Source organism: Manihot esculenta, chromosome 17 (assembly GCF_001659605.2).
Source record: "Manihot esculenta cultivar AM560-2 chromosome 17, M.esculenta_v8, whole genome shotgun sequence".
Classification (NCBI taxonomy): Eukaryota; Viridiplantae; Streptophyta; class Magnoliopsida; order Malpighiales; family Euphorbiaceae; genus Manihot; species Manihot esculenta.
The window spans coordinates 29741793-29758821 of NC_035177.2; the positions used below are offsets into that span (position 1 = coordinate 29741793).

The 17029-nt window shown below is 32.1% G+C and overlaps 2 protein-coding genes, 1 long non-coding RNA gene and 1 pseudogene across 9 annotated transcripts; 2 read left to right on the top strand and 2 right to left on the bottom strand.

The window, feature by feature from the left end:
• Positions 1-3460, top strand: part of LOC110605425 — a 73527-nt pseudogene extending 70067 nt beyond the window's left edge.
• On the bottom strand, positions 2868-4867 carry LOC122722253 (purple acid phosphatase 3-like). Its single transcript, XM_043952452.1, has 7 exons — positions 4676-4867; positions 4155-4311; positions 3942-4049; positions 3659-3783; positions 3320-3448; positions 3161-3228; positions 2868-3081 (listed from the first exon to the last, which is right to left on the bottom strand). Exons 1-7 carry the CDS (start codon positions 4865-4867, stop codon positions 2868-2870), a joined length of 993 nt encoding a protein of 330 aa, XP_043808387.1.
• A 7301-nt stretch (positions 4868-12168) lies between these two features.
• LOC110605426 lies at positions 12169-15710 on the top strand. 7 transcript variants are annotated; one of them, XR_006349218.1, is made up of 7 exons: positions 12169-12400; positions 12497-12572; positions 12826-12928; positions 13317-13745; positions 13877-13996; positions 14500-14553; positions 14671-15710. It is a non-coding gene; the product is annotated as an uncharacterized LOC110605426 (long non-coding RNA). The 7 variants fall into 7 exon arrangements; XR_006349222.1 differs by having other exon boundaries at positions 13317-13378; positions 13451-13996; XR_006349217.1 differs by having other exon boundaries at positions 13317-13996.
• LOC122722276 (purple acid phosphatase 3-like) lies at positions 14199-16562 on the bottom strand. Its single transcript, XM_043952568.1, has 7 exons — positions 16017-16562; positions 15433-15589; positions 15221-15328; positions 14943-15067; positions 14665-14793; positions 14507-14574; positions 14199-14427 (listed from the first exon to the last, which is right to left on the bottom strand). Exons 1-7 carry the CDS (start codon positions 16206-16208, stop codon positions 14214-14216), a joined length of 993 nt encoding a protein of 330 aa, XP_043808503.1. The 5' UTR covers positions 16209-16562; the 3' UTR covers positions 14199-14213.
• Between the last annotated feature and the right edge of the window lie 467 nt (positions 16563-17029).

Consider the following 17029-nt stretch of genomic DNA (forward strand, 5'->3'; position numbering starts at 1 on the left):
TAAATCTCATTTTAAGTTTTCTCTAAATTTCTCTATTGAATTCCATCTCTCATTGAACAATTGAATATCAGAATTCATTTCATTCAGAGACATTAATCTTCGCTTAATCATGGGGCAAAAGAAAGAGAAACTGAACGGTTAAGGATAAAATAAAATGGACTGTAGGATTAAAATATTTAACCAAATTGGTGTTCTTTCATTTGCTGAGGGTCCTAGCCAGCAAAAGTAAATATTAAAAATGCCACCAAATAATGTCATGCCAATTTTTCGGAGCTAAACCAATGAGCTAATGTATTTTTTATTGTTATCGAAATTAAAGTTCAGACATTTTTCTGTCACAAATTAATTATTATGTACTACTATATTACCACTCCTTAATTTAGATAGCATCAGTGAAAATCACCCAATTAATTGTCAAAATTTAACTATTTTATATATAACGATTATATTACAAAATTTCTCCTAATTCAGCATTAATTAATCTGTCCTTGAATAATTGATAATTAATTTAAAAAAAGTGTGTATAATAAAATATTTTCAAATGTAGATCAAAATGGAAGTAAAGGATAGCTTAGCTAAATTAACGTAAAATTATTTTATAGGTGAAAAGTCTAAATGTATATATTTATAACTCATATAAATTTGGAAAAATAACTATTTAGCCCCTCAGATTTAGTGAAATTTACTAGTTAGTTTATTGATTTAAAAAAACTCATTAAAACATTTTTGAGGTATTAAAAAATCTACTAATTAGTTATTTGTTAACTTTAGATATTAAGTTTTCTACTATCTAGTCCCTATAACATAAACAAAATTCATTTGTTGGTCCCTTAGTTTTGTAAAAATTAAACTAATTAGCCTTTCATTTTAGACTTTTCTGAATACCTAATGGTTAAAATTAATGGAGGGACTAATTAGTAGATTTTCTAATACCTCAGAAATGTTTTAATGTGTTTTTCAAAACCAAAGGGACTAACTAGTGTGTTTCACTAAGCCTGAGGTACTAATAGTAATTCTCTCTATAAGTTTTAACTTTTAAATCTATCGTGGGTCATATGGAAGTGATGTTTTAATGTGTTTTTCAAAACCAAAGGGACTAATTAATGAGTTTCACTAAGTTTGAGGTACTAATAGTAATTCTCTCTATAAGTTTTAACTTGTAAATCTATCGTGGGTCATATGGAAGTGTTTAGTTTGGTTAGGCATGCAAATAACTAATTGTTGCAATTTGCAATAACAAAAGCTAAATTAGGGGCAAATTAAATACTAAAAAATTAAATAACTAATCTAAAATAAGCTTGATCTCATTATATGACAAAGGAAATATTTTACAATAAATAAATATTTGCCAGCAATAACTTAAATAATATTTTTTTCTAATTTTTCCTTCTCATAAAATACAAAGACTACAAGTCTACAAGATAACATTATCCCTTCCTCAATCTTAATCCAAGCTCCCATCAGTTTCTTCTTCTTCTTCACCTTGTTCTTGCTTGAAGCAAAATAACTTGCTTAAATGGTAGTAGAGTGAAGCTCTTTGTTCTTGCTCCATTTGTGCAAAATATAGCCAGAAACATCATAGAACACAATTCTACTTGAGTTTGTGTAATCTCCATAGACATGAAACCTTGACCATCATGAAAAACTTCATTTCCTTCGGATTCCACCAATCTACATCTCCTGTCCAAGCTTTCGAGCTGCCTCCGCTAGTAAAAAATTGAAGCAAACTGCAATACATGCACCCGCATGCGTACACACATAAATAAATCTTCTTTGCGAAGTTTTCCTTCTTAACTTTTCGATCCCTACTGAGGAAAATGTGCATATCCTTCTAAATCTAATCTGCTTTTTTTTTTTTTTTTTCTAAACGTACTTAACCATTAGTACGTGCAAATCGGGACCCAGACAAGCCAAAAGGTCAAACTTTCTTTAAAATGGTAACTTCGAATTTTATCCACTGATATCTGAATTTTTTTGCCATTCTAATAGATAGTACAATTCTATTGTTGGAAAGCCTCGGAGTTGCTTATTTCTCACCAGGAAAGTTGCAAGGTAATACAATTATCGCAATCACAAAGGGAGAAAAATATTGCCTTGAAGTCTTTCGTTTGAGGGACCATCAGCTGGTGGAATTGGTGTTCAGCTGTGACGACAACAACCAGAAATGTGAACGTTCCTTTGGTTGGGCAAACTTTTCTGCTGCCATTATTGCATGGGAAGATTATTTACATAAATTACACAAAGAGTTACTATTGAGCTTACCATATTGGAGAACAGAGGGAATTATATACAGTGTTTCATTTGAAGGTTCTTGACAAGGGATTTCAAGTTGTTTATAACATTAGTCACTTGAGCTGCAGTATTGGCTGGTTTTGTTGTTCGGCAATTTCCTTCCCCTTGCACTTTTACGTTTTCTTAATGTATGTATTTCTGCTCTAAGTTGGATTTTCTAATACAATTCTAACAGCATAAGATCAGATTAGTTATGTTGATTTTTTGTGGAATCCGTAAAATGAGTTAAATTGCTCTACATGTTGATTGAAATTCAAAGCAATCCAATGATTGGATCTCTCCTTGTGCTCTCAAAAGGAATGCGTGGAAATCAAACGACAGTTCATCCTCTGGAAAGAGGCAATGCTTCAGCAGAAAGAAAAAGGTAAAATCATCAAAGATTTTTAAATAAAACTAATTGTAACTACCAATATGAACATTTGTACATCAGTATGGAAGCCTATAAAGCGTAGTTCACCTATGTTTTTTGAAGGTCATTACAAATTCTCTTTTTTATTTGCATCTGCCCTGCATTTTTTTTTGTATTTATAATAGTGATGGTATAATCCTATTAGCAATTATCGATTCTTGCATCTTTATGCAGCTGAGTGACTCTCTTTGGATATGCTCCATTGGTTCAAAACACTGCCATAGGCATCATAAAATGCAAAAGCGGCCGTGGAGTCAGTCATTTGCACTGACATAAATCCTTGGCCATCATAATATAACTTCAATTCCTCCGGATCCCACTTCCTTATATCACCCCTCCAGGCCTTTGAGCCGCCTCCACTTGTTATGAATTGAATGTTGCTGCATTGAGAAACAATTGATTTAGTGTTTTGCATAAACTTTTTTAACGATGTTTCTTGTGGAAATCTATAGGTTGTACCTGTGACTGCTGCTGATATGTTGGATACAGTGATCATGCCCGTTTATGTAAGCATCAACATTATGTTCCTGGGAAAATAATTGAGAAAAAAATGGCAACTTCAAGGTTCATCAATATTCTTTTGGTAATTACTGGCTGATTCATATATTTTTAAATTACCTGTAGAATTGGAACAAGCTGCTGTAGAAGCTCTACTGTGATTCCATGGTGTCCTGCACTTAAGATGGCATGGTGGCCAACAACAAGTTTCCATTTTGCATTGGAGCTGCTCAGTGCTGCATCCACATCCTATTACAGAGGTGAAATCAAATCCATCATTAGCTTTCCCAGTTGTGCATTGAATTATTTGTTTTTTTTACCCTTCAAATTTTGAGAATAGCTTTTAAATTTTTGTTTGGAATAAATAAATATAAGAATTCATTTCAACTTTTGCATTATGTCAAATATGGATTTATTAGTAAATTTCATAAAATATGCTTGGGAATTTTGAAGCATTACCTTCAACAGATTTGCAAGGTAAGTCTCCCTAGGAGAAATACCTTTCCAGTCATAGTTATGTTCTGGGTTTGTGAAGTAGTCATTCACAAATGGAGATGTGTCCACAAAGAAAATTTCAACAATTTCTACAGAAATAAGACAAAAAAAGAAAAATTAAAATATTAATATCAATTATGCCCTGAACAAATCTCAAGCAGTTTGTTGCTTCAGGATTTAAATTTTTAGTAAAAAAAAAATTAAAATTAGGACTTCTATTTCTTCTTCTTCTTATTTTTTTGTTTACCTGCATTGACTATAAATGACCTCATGCAAAGCCATCTGCTATCCTTTTGTGTGAGGATTGGATTCAACTGTGCTTCAACATCACCTCTGTAATCATGGTTACCCAAAACTGCAGAAAAGAAAATAATGAAAAAATTAATTAAATTAATGGATTCATATTTCTCAAAGCATTGAATAATATAATAATTGTATTAAATTTGGAGAATTAACATACCACTGTACCATTGCTTTTGCAAGCTTGGGGCTGTGTAGATATTAGTAAAAGACTCATAAAAATTTGGATCATCAATTCCTGTCAAACCATCTTCATAAAAATTATCTCCAGTAGATATCACAAAATCTATGTCCAGTTCCTCTCCAATTACTCCCATCTGAAAATCATTTTACCAAATATAAATTTATACATTTATCAAAAATGATTATTGATATCATGTGAATTTCTTCAGAATTTTTTGAAAAATTAAATAGAGAAACTTATGAACCCAAAACTTCTACGTTACTCAATATTGAAGAGAAGTGTTGCATCCAAGAGATAGATAATTTCTTTATAAATTTTTTTCTCTTTTAGCACATCTAAACATATTTTTTTTTACATATTCATTATTCATTTCTTTATAAAATTTTTTATTCTCAAAGAAAAGAAGAGAATGGTGCAGGAACAAAAATTAATACGAGACTAAAGCAGGAGAAAATTCATCTATGGATGTAAAAGAAGAAAAAGAAAAACAAGAGTACCTGTAAAGCAACTTCAGATTGGTTGTAAAGTCCTCTTCTTCCCCAATCTCCAATCACCAAGAAGCTAAGAGAACCATCAGATTTCAATGGCTGCTGGAAACTTTGAAGCTCAGCCAATGAAGAAAAAGAGCAGAAACAGATGATGAAGGCTGCAAAAATAAGAGGAAGCATGGTGGGTTCTGTAAAGGCCATGGTTGGATTGTGAGTTGAAATTGTGAAAGAAGGGATTCTCCAAGCAGAAAATTTAAAGGGGAAGACGAGAGTTATTTTTGGCGATCAAGTTCGATAGTTGGCCATGCAAAGTTATTATATTTAGTATTTGAAACATGTGAATAGAATTGTTTTTTATAAATAATATTAATATATTATAATATATAGAATAAGATGCATTTTTATTTAATAGCTATGTGAATAGAATTCAAAGAGGAAAAGATTCATATTTACTTAATCGCTATATTATAATATTGATATATTATAATATGAGTATTATATTGCTGCTACTAAATATATATCTAACATTTTCTAACTTATTTGACAAGAAAAAGATTCAACACCTAAAAACTAGACAAAAAAATTTAAAAATTTGCCTTGAATGTGTGAAGTTCATACATTACAACTTACATTAAAGAATAAATTTGAAATAATGAAATATTTTATTTTGTTTTAATTGAAATGGAGGAAGATATTAAGAATAAAAATCTAAAAAAGATCAAGGAATTATGATTATCAAAAAGGGATAAAAAAGAAACATACAAAAATATTATGGGTTTACGAAATTCAGTGTACGGGAGAATCCGATTGAAAAATATATTATAATATAAAGATAAATTTCATTTACGGTTATTTAAACTTAGGTTATTGATTTATTATTCTCATTAAATTTTAGTTTATTTTAAGAAAATTATTAATATTTGAATGTTTGTCTGAATAATTACTCGAGTGAGTTTCTAGCAGATTTTCCAATGAAATATATATATGGCATATTTTATGTGGCTAAAGAAATAAAAACAACTCCTTTGCCACGTCAAAAACCATTAAACATAGTTTTTTAACCTTTTACAATCCTTTCAATCTCCGAGAATTTAGAGGTGACTATAGACCATGTCCTCACCATCACCAGCTTTCTCCTTCGTTGTCGTTGCAGCTGTAGTTGCATTTGCTCTTATCAATCAGTCGTCGCCTGCCACTTCATTGTCGTCGTCTTCAATATCGACAGAGGACCTGGCTGTGAGATCTACGAGATTGTAGTGGCGGGATATAGAAAATTGTGACGGTTGATCATTGTGGAGTGTACTCTAACGTCTGCCGATGGATGGTCCATAACTTCTCTCATATTAAAGCATCGGCTTCCTCCTCTGACTCCTCCAACATCATTGCAACTGCAGTTGCATCTGATCTTTCTTGCACCCACCCTTGTGAAAATCTAGGTAAGCCGTACCGAAGTACTACGAGGATCTCGATGGCGAGCCTTCTCCCTAGGATGAGCGCATGGACATTCCGTCCAGCCATATGACCTCCCACGTGCACAACGTCTCACCTTGAACTCATACATGCAACAATGATCACAGGAGAAGCATCCACAAGTGAGTTCAAGTCATCGCTCAATGAGTTCGGCTCATTTGATGGAAGGTAATAGTGGAGCGTCATTAAGGAGTCAAGGAACACATCATTATCAGCGATTTGGATAGCACTTTGATTATCACAATAAAGATTTATGGCTAGAGAGTGATCAATACCCAAATCAGCAAGTAACCATCGCAACCAAATGAGTACATCACTGGCATTAGCTAAAGCACAATATTCTGCTTCAGTGCTCGAACGAGAAACTACTGTTTGTTTCTTACTTTACCAAGAAATCAAAGAATCACCTAGAAAGAAACAAAAGCCGGTAGTAGATCATCGATCGTTAGGATAACCTGCACAGTCAGCATCAACATAGGCTCATAGATGCAAGGAAGACTGATTTGAGAAATATAAGCCATAAAAGAGAATACCCTTGACATAACGAAGGATGTGAAGTACAAATGCATAGTGAGTTGAACGAAGGGCTAACATAAACTAACTTACTATATGAACAACATGTGATATGTTAGGGCGAGTAACAGTGAGATAAATAAGACTTTTAACTAATTGCTTGCATCGATAAGTGTCAGACAGAAAAGTGCCATCCGTGGGAGCGAGACGCACATTTGGCTCTAGAGGAGGAGAGGTGATTTTATTGTCGATTAAAACAGCCTTAGAAATGAGTTTGTATGCATACTTAGCTTTGGAGAGATAAGTACCATTGGAAGAATGAGTAACCTCAAGACCCAAAAAATAACTCAATAATCCAAAATCCTTCATTTCAAAAGACTAACAAAGATGGTGCTTGAGTACAGTGATTCCATTCGCATCATCAACAATGATGATCATATCATCAAAATAAAGTAATAACAGAATAATACCTTTATCAGATTTTCAAAGGAATAAAGCAGAACCATAAGAACTTTGATGAAAACCAAGTTGAGTAACAATATTACTGAACTTAGAAAACCAAGCACGGGGAGCTTGTTTAAGACCGTACAAGGCTTTTTGAAGATGACAAACTTTAATTTGCTGGATGATCATAGCCTGGTGGAGGTTGAATGTATACTTCTTTAGAAACTTCTCCGTTAAGAAAATCATTTTTGACATTCATTTAAGATAAGGACCATTGCTTAGCAGCAACAATTGCAATTAAGTTGCGCATTGATGTAAGGCAAACAACTGGAGCAAATATCTTCTCATAATCAATGTCGTATTCTTGAGTATACCCTTTAGCAATAAGTCATGCTTTGTGACGTTCAATTATACCATCGGAACGAGTCTTGACCTTGTAAATCCATCAACAGCCAACCAAGGATTTTCCTGTAGGCAAATCAACTAAATCCCAAGTGCCATTTTTTTTCAATGCTTGCAATTCTTCAGTCATGGCTTGCGATTAGTACAAGCCTCGTGATAGTCATGAAGATATGTAGGAGTTTCCCTCACCCGAGTGGAATGACGACTGGTGGAAGGAGGGGGAGCCTTATCCATAACAGATATATTGGGAGAGGATGTAATAAGAGGTGCTTGATTGAGCTCAACTAAAGAGGTACCTGTTGTAGAATTATGTAGATCAATGGAAACAACTCAATCGAAGGGTTAGTAAAGAAAGAAGGAGTAATTGAAAAGGAAGACAAAGTTGAAAACTTGTGATGTTCCAAAAGACAACATGACAAGAAATTCAAAGACTTTGAGAGATAGGATCCAAACATCGATAACCCTTATGTTCTATGGAGTATCCAAGAAAACAACACAGGCAGGATCGAGGTTGTAATTTATTATATTCATTTGGCTGTATATGAACAAAGCAAACACAACTAAAAACTTTGAGAAGACTATAATTTGGGGAGGTTCCATATAATCATTTATAGGGAGATTGCTTACCAATAGTAGGTGAAGAAATGTGATTGCTGATATGAATAGTTGTGAGAGCAACTTCTCCCCAAAAACGTTCAGGACATGAAGAAGAAAAGAGAAGGGCATGAATAGTTTTTAGAATGTGCCAATGTTTCCTTTCAGCTCTACCATTTTGCTAGGATGTGCCTGGACAAGAGTGTTTATGACAAGAAAATTGCATTTGGATCATTTGAGCACAACTAGAATAAATGGGAGATAACTCAGAGCCATTATGCATGAGATAGATCCAAGTAAATCGAGAGTAATCATCAATAAAAATAACAAAATATTGACAGCCACTAAAGGTATGAATAGGAGCAGGGCTCCAAGTGTCTGAATGAATTAAATTAAAAGGTTTTGTAGAAATTGACTCACTAAGAGAAAAGGGCAAAGATGTTTGTTTAGCAAGCTGACATGAATGACAATCAACAATATCATATTTTACATTTTTCGGTTTAGCAAGCTGACATGAATGACAATCAACAATATCATATTTTACATTTTCCGGAAATCCTTTGGAATTAAGAGACTGTAAATGGCCAAGGGAGATATGACCTAATCATGAATGCTAAAGAGTCAATAGAGATGGAGGAGAAACTGAAGTAGCAGTGGTGGAGTAAGCATACGTTTTCAGAGTACTGAGCTCAAATAAACGGCCAACTTTACACCATGTCCCAATGGTCTGCTTTGTTTGAGAATCTTGAACAACACAACTAGAAGAAGAAAAGTGAACCTCATAACCCATATCACACAGTTGACCAATAGATAAAAGGTTGAGACTAAGTTTTGGAACAAGATATGTGTTAAAGAGAGGTAGAGAAGGAGTATGGACATGACCAACATGTGTGATAGACATTTGAGAAGCATCAGCAATATGTATGTTAGGTAAAGAAGAGGTGGATTGTTTTGAGACGAATAAATTAGGATTGGAGGTCATATGATTAAAGCAAGCAATGTCAAAGAACTAAAAATTTGTACTTATGATAACAAACATAGCAGGTGAGAAAGGATTACCAGTAACGACAGATAGGTGTTGGAAAAGTCTTGAAGATCTTGCATTGAAAAAGATGGTGAATGACAGTTGAAGGTAACTATATCCGTACTGTCTCCAGAGTGACTGAAGCAGTAGGGAGTGAATTTTGGGGTGATTTAGATTGATCGATCCCAAAAGATCTTTTACGGGCCAACTTGCGACAATCAAAGATGTGATGTCCAGGCTTCTTGCAATAGCAACACTCTATAGGACTATTTTTGGAGAAGGAGCAACAACAACAATGATATTGGAAGAAGTGTTACTAACAGCCATAACCATATCAGTCCATTAAATGTGTAGAGAGCCAATACAGGTTTCTTCTAAAATCAATTGTGAAACAGCTTGATCAAGAGTAGGCAACAAAATCATATGGAGAAGAGAAGCCCAACTAGATTCAAATTCATCTTTTGAAGCCATAAAAAATTGGATCGATCTGTTTTCATTTCTATATTTTTAAAATTTTTGTGCATCAATGGGATTCTCCCAAACAGGTTCTGAAAGAGCAATTTGATCCCAAATAGATCTCATCTAAGCATAAAATACGTAGATTGATTGTCCACAATCGTAGTTCATTTGAAGCAAAGTACTGCGAAGATGATAGCAGAAAGAAAAATCATTAGTTACATATTGGTGTTTAAGCATGTCCCAGATTTCTTTAGCCATTGTAAAATATCTGAACTCTTCATAGATGGAAGGAACAACAATATTGCGGAACCAAGTTATTTGGTGATTTCTGCAGTCCCAATCTTCTAATCTCTTGATATGCTTAGTATCATTTTTATCTGTTTTAACAGGGGCAGTCACATCATCGATGACTATTCTCCAGAGTTTTCTGCCTTTCAAGAAACTGGTCATCACTTGAGACCAACTGACATAATTACTACTATTTAAAATAATATCAAACTATTATGTCAGATCGAATTTTAGAGAAAACCATTGTTAATGAGATAGAGAGAGGGATTGAAATGGCTAACAGAAAGAAAAGTTAAAGCATAGCTCTGACGCCATAATAACATAGAAAGATAAAAGAAAAAAGAGAGAAAGAATTGTTATATATTGTTCTTAGGCACAAACAAAGATATATATCAATATAAAATAACTAAAAAGAAAGATAAATACAACACTAATTTCAGCCTACAATTGTGCTGTTATCAAGCTAATGACACATAGATTTTATGCCTTCAATACATGCTATGATTGCGTTAACAAATTGCATGGTATGGAAAAATAATGAGATAATATATATTAAATGATTTTTTAAAAAGTAATAAGTACATGGTTTTTATTTAGTACTCATTCACTTCAACTTATTTTTTTATAAAAAAAATATTAATTAAAATAATTAATATAAAAATAATGATATCATAATGTCTAATTAAATTAAGTATATTTTAATTTAAACTCTTATTGTTCTATAAATTTATTTATTTAAATTCAATTATTAAAATTAAAATCTTATAATTTTAAATTATTAATTAAAATTTATTTAAGGAGAAAAGAAGAGAGAAAAGACAAAAGAGAAAGAAGAAGTGATCGGCGAGGAACATGCAACGGGTGTGTGAGTTGTTTCCTTTTCCCTTGTTTCCTTTTCCCTTGTTGTTTGATCTCCCGACCCCAATTTTCCTAGTCAAGAGTGTGGTTGGTCTGAATTTTTTGGTTGTTCACTTTGTTGTTTCTTTTGATATGGTGTAGGTTTGAGAGCTTTTTACTGTGAGAGAGATAATATGTCGAAACTGTAGTTTAAAGGGGTGCTTCGATTGGTTTCTATGAAGGATTCTGATTTCAACGACATTAGCATCTCAGTATCGCACCGCTATATCTAACGACCATCACTCCCGCATACCGTTGATAGACTGAACTCTATTACATCTTCTCCTCTATTGTTGTATGAATGCTCGATTCTTAAACTTAAAGGCCTACTGTGCATTTGCCTGTATTCCATATTGGTTTAGTTTGCTTTTGCTTTTGATTTTCTTAGCTATTATTGATGGCGTACGTCTCGTTTTTGCTTGTATTCCGATAATCGATATTTATGTTCAACTTTTAAAATAATATATTGGTGAGTTTAGTGCCAATGAGGTTGTGTCGATGCACAGAGGTTGATGTCATATTTGTTCATTTTTTAAAAAAATTTTTTAATTTGATTTAATTGTTTTTGTTTGATTTATTTTTTATTATTTGAAATAATCTAATGTATTTAGTTTATGGATCGAATCTTTAGTTCTAATTTTCTAACCCTCTATAGCCCTACGGAAAATGAAAAATATTTAAATTCAATATTTGATAAAATTTATAAAATAGTTATTCATTAAATTTTTGATAACAAATTAGTATGTAAACTTAATTTTCATTTAATAAAATCATCATTCGGTCAATAAAAATTATTAATAAAATCGTTAATAAAAATATAAATTACTTGTTAATTAATTATTAACTAGAAGTTTTATATTTTTTAGTAATTAAAATATCTATTAATATTTTATTTTTTAATAAATTTCTTTCATTATTTTAATAACAAAAATTTAAAAAAATATTATTTTAATCCTCAAATATCAGTGAATTTATAAATTTTATCCATTATTTATCTTATTATTATTATTATAAATAATTTTCATTTTTAAAATATAAAATTAATATTCTATAAATATAAAAATTTTAATACTTATAAAAATTAATTTAAACAGACTCCATAAGTATAAAAATCAATTTTTTATTTTAATTAAATATAAAAATTTATATACTTGTACAATTAGACGGACTCCTAATAATAAAATTAATTTCTATAATTTTTATATTTTCAGAATATAGAAATTAGCTTTTAAGAAAATTAAAATTATTAATTATTAATTTTTATACTTATAAAATATTAATTTATATTATAAAAATTAAAATTATTTACAATAATATTTGTTACTAAAAATTTATTGAAGGATTAGTGTTTGAGTTTTATTAACATCTGGAGTCCCGGCTTTATTTATTTATTTTCCTTTGAAGACAGAACTCACCCAAGTGAAGTTAGCCAGTAGATTGAGAAATAAAAATTATGGAAGACGCGAAGCACCCTCGTCTCATCCTCCATGAATTCCTTTCCCTCGATGAATGCAAGGAATTGGAATTCATTCATAAGAGTAGCAGTACTGTGGGCTATCGTCCCAACGTCTTCTCCACCACTCTCTCTTATCTCATCGCTACGAATTGTCCCCACTTTATCATCCCTTTCGTTCCCATCCGAGGTTATTTTTCTTTCCTTTTGTTTTCCTGGTTTGTTAGTTTCCTTCATACCTTGGTCTCTTGTTTTTTTTTTTTTACTGTTTTCGTTTCGATGACAGAGAGGTTGAAAGAGAAGGTAGAGGAGTTCTTTGGCTATTAGTATGAGCTATTCGTGGAATTCACTGGTTTGATTAGGTTGGTTTTGTGTTTCTTTTACTCTGTACTCTAATTCTACTAATCCAGCTGCAATGGATCACAGATTTGGTTTTTTTTTCTGGAATTCGTACTTGGATAGATTTTGATAATTTTCAGTGTAATTGGGAAACTGGGTTTTTGCTTTAGGATTTTTCTAAGACAACAATTGTTGCAATTTGCTTGATCATAAATCTTCATCTTGCTTATTTGATCCTGAGTCCTGACGATATGCTGCCTTCTGATTCTGAATCAGCTGGACTAAAGGAGCCAGCTTTGGATGGCACAGTGATGATAATAGGCCCTATCTGAAACAACGGGACTTCACGGAAAGTGATCATATTTATCTCTTTGCTTTTGTGAGTTTATCCGTTGCTCCATCATTACGCTATTTTTCCTTCCCCTTCCGTATTTTGTATTCCTCGATTTGTTTAATGTCTCTTACATTGCTATCTTCTTTGCATTACGTAATTTAATTTTGCTCTTGAAAAGGCAGTCTGTTACTTGAATACTTATGCAAAGGATTTCAAAGTTTTCCTTCTTGAAAACCTTTTCTGGAATGTTTACTCCACTACTCAGGAAAATGTGCATATTCTTCTAAATCTGATCCGCATTTTTTTTCCATATGTACTTAACCGTTAGTACATGCAAATTGGGACCCAGCCTAGCCAAAAGGTCAAACTTTCTTTAAAATGGTAACTTTGAATTTTATCCACTGATATCTGAAATTTTTTCCCATTCTAATAGATGTACAATTCGATTGTTGGAAAGCCTCGGAGTTGCTTATATCCCACCAGGAAAGTGGCAAGGTAATACAATTATCACAATCACAAAGGGAGAAAATTATTGCCTTGACGTCTTTCGTTTTGATGGATCATCAGCTGGTGGAATTGGGGTTCAGCTGTGTCAACGGCAAACGGAAATCCGAACGTTCCTTTGATTGGGCAAACTTTTCTGCTGCCATTATTGCATGGGAAGATTATTTACATAAATTACACAGAGTTACTATTGAGCTTACCATATTGGAGAACAGAGGGAATTATATACATTGTTCCATTTGAAGGTTCTTGACAAGGGATTTCAAGTTGTTTATAACATTAGTCACTTGAGCTGCAGCATTGGCTGGTTTTGTTGTTCGACAATTTCCTTCCGCTTGCACTTTTACGTATTCTTAATGTATGTATTTCTGCTCTAAGTTGGATTTTCTAATACAATTCAAACAGCATAAGATCAAATTATTTATGTTGATTTTTTGTGGAATCCGTAAAATGAGTAAAATTGCTCTACATGTTGGTTGAAACTCAAAGCAATCCAATGATTGGATCTCTCCTTGTGCTCTGAAAACGAATGCGTGGAAAAAAGGAAAGCGTGGAAATCAAATGACAGTCCATACTCTGGAAAGAGGCAATGCTTGCAGAAAGAAAAAGGTAAAATCATCAAAGATTTTTAAATAAAACTAATTGCAACTACCAATATGAATTTTTACATTTGTACATCAGTATGGAAGCCTAAAAAGCGTTGTTCACCTATGTTTTTTGAAGATCATTACAAATTCTCTTTTTTATTTGCATCTGCCCTGCATTTTTTTTTCTATTTATAATAGTGATGGTATAATCCTATTAGCAATTATCGATTCTTGCATCTTTATGCAGCTGAGTGACTCTCTTTGGATATGCTCCATTGGTGCAAAACACTGCCAAAGGCATCATAGAATGCAAAAGTGGCCGTGGAGTCGGTCATTTGCACTGACATAAATCCTTGGCCATCATAATATAACTTCAATTCCTCTGGATCCCACTTCCTTATATCACCCCTCCAGGCCTTTGAGCCGCCTCCACTTGTTATGAATTGAATGTTGCTGCATTGAGAAACCATTGATTTAGTGTTTTGCATTAACTTTTTTAACGTTGTTTCTTGTGGAAATATATAGGTCGTACCTGTGCTTGCTGCTGATATGTTGGATACAGTGATCATGCCCGTTTATGTAAGCATCAACATTATGTTCCTGGGAAAATAATTGATAAAAAATGGCAACTTCAAGGTTCATCAATATTCTTTTGGTAATTACTGGCTGATTCATATATTTTTAAATTACCTGTAGAATTGGAACAAGCTGCTGTAGAAGCTCTACTGTGATTCCATGGTGTCCTGCACTTAAGATGGCATGGTGACCTACAACAAGTTTCCATTTTGCAGTGGAGCTGCTCAGTGCTGCATCCACATCCTATTACAGAGGTGAAATCAAATCCATCATTACCTTTCCCAGTTGTGCATTGAATTATTTGTTTTATTTACCCATTTTTGTTTGGAATAAATCAAATATGGATTTATTAGTAAATTTATAAAATATGCATGTGAATTTTGAAGCATTACCTTCAACAGATTTGCAAGGTAAGTCTCCCTAGGAGAAATACCTTTCCAGTCATAGTTATGTTCTGGGTTTGTGAAGTAGTCATTCACAAATGGAGATGTGTCCACAAAGAAAATTTCAACAATTTCTACAGAAATAAGACAAAAAAAAAATCAAAATTAATATCGATTATGCCCTGAACAAATCTCAAGCAGTTTGTTGCTTCAGGATTTAAATTTATAGTAAAAAAAAATTAAAAATTGGGACTTCTTTTTCTTCTTCTTCTTATTTTTTTGTTTACCTGCATTGACTATAAATGACCTCATGCAAAGCCATCTGCTATCCTTTTGTGTGAGGATTGGATTCAACTGTGCTTCAACATCACCTCTGTAATCATGGTTACCCAATACTGCAGAAAAGAAAATAATGAAAAAATTAATTAAATAAATGGTTTCATATTTCTCAAAGCATTGAATAATAAATAATTGTATTAATTTTGGGGAATTAACATACCACTGTACCATTGCTTTTGCAAGCTTGGGGCTGTGTAGATATTAGTAAAAGACTCATAAAAATTTGGATCATCAATTCCTGTCAAGCCATCTTCATAAAAATTATCTCCAGTAGATATCACAAAATCTATGTCTAGTTCCTCTCCAATTACTCCCATCTGAAAATCATTTTACCAAATATAAATATATACATTTATCAAAAATGATGATTAATGTCATGTGAAATTCTTCAGAATTCAGTGTTCTAAAAAAAAAAAAAAACAAAAAAAATTAAATAAACTTATAAACCCAATTCTTCTACGTTACTCAATATTGAAGAGAATTGTTGCACTCTTAGGGTCAAGAAATAGATAATTTCAAATGGCTGAAGAAGAAAAAGCTTATATAATTCATATCGTTATGGAAGCAACTTTCTTTTTATAATATACAAAAAAACAAAAAAAAATATTTGTAGAAATAATTTTGATAAACTATAAAGTCAAAATTAAAATTTATCCTTAAAAACTTGTATATATGGATGTAAAAGCAGGAGATTAGAGAATTCATATATGGTTGTAAAAGAGAAAAAGAAAAACAAGAGAGGACCTGTGAAGCAACTTCAGATTGGTTGAAAAGTCCTCTTCTTCCCCAATCTCCAATCACCAAGAAGCTAAGAGAACCATCAGATTTCAATGGCTGCTGGAAACGTTGAAGCTCAGCCAATGAAGAAAAAGAGCAGAAACAGATGATGAAGGTTGCAAAAATAAGAGGAAGGATGGTGGGTTTTGTGAAGGCCATAGTTGAATTGTGAGATGAAATTGTGAAAAAGTAGATTCTCCAAGCAGAAAATTTAAGGGAAAATGAGAGTTATTTTTGGGATCAAGTTCGGAAGTTAGCCATCCAAATACAATAACCCTTTATAGCTTCGCGGTGGAGGTTGGGTTGCCGTAACTTGTGAGGACATGAAATCAAAGTTGTTTCAAATTCTTTTGATCTGAGCATAGCTAACTATAAATAAATAAAGGATGATAATTAAATACCATTTTAAAAGCTAACCAATAATAAATTAGTAAATTGCTCATTAACACTTTTACAAATTAATTTTTTAAGTTGTATTTGTTGTAATTTAAAGTTGTAGCTATTTATATATCTTTTTAAATTAATCCCTTAAATTTTCCTTTAATTTTGAAAATCATAATCACATTAAATTAGTAAATTGCTCATTAACACTTTTACAAATTAATTTTTTAAGTTGTATTTGTTGTAATTTAAAGTTGTAGCTATTTATATATCTTTTTAAATTAATCCCTTAAATTTTCCTTTAATTTTGAAAATCATAATCACATTAAATTAGTAAATTGCTCATTAACACTTTTACAAATTAATTTTTTAAGTTGTATTTGTTGTAATTTAAAGTTGTAGCTATTTATATATCTTTTTAAATTAATCCCTTAAATTTTCCTTTAATTTTGAAAATCATAATCACATTAAATTTCACATTCAAAAAAAGTTTTATTATCAATTATAAAAATATATCAACAATAGTCACTGTAAGTGAAAGCTCTTTTTTCGTAAGTCTTGTGCTTCACGTTTTTCGTTCAAAGTCTAGAATTTTCCTA

What these genes read in the sequence shown, in the direction of transcription:
- LOC122722276 (XM_043952568.1), bottom strand. Translation starts at nt 16,208, where the DNA reads ATGGCCTTCACAAAACCCACCATCCTTCCTCTTATTTTTGCAACCTTC. An exon ending in GCAAAAGCAATGGTACAGTG is followed by an intron (nt 15,329 to 15,432) that starts GTATGTTAATTC and finishes TCTTTTCTGCAG; the next exon opens with TATTGGGTAACCATGATTAC. An exon ending in AGCTTGTTCCAATTCTACAG is followed by an intron (nt 14,575 to 14,664) that starts GTAATTTAAAAA and finishes TTATTTTCCCAG; the next exon opens with GAACATAATGTTGATGCTTA.
- LOC122722253 (XM_043952452.1), bottom strand. Translation starts at nt 4,867, where the DNA reads ATGGCCTTTACAGAACCCACCATGCTTCCTCTTATTTTTGCAGCCTTC. An exon ending in AGCTTGTTCCAATTCTACAG is followed by an intron (nt 3,229 to 3,319) that starts GTAATTTAAAAA and finishes TTATTTTCCCAG; the next exon opens with GAACATAATGTTGATGCTTA. An exon ending in CATATCAGCAGCAGTCACAG is followed by an intron (nt 3,082 to 3,160) that starts GTACAACCTATA and finishes TTCTCAATGCAG; the next exon opens with CAACATTCAATTCATAACAA.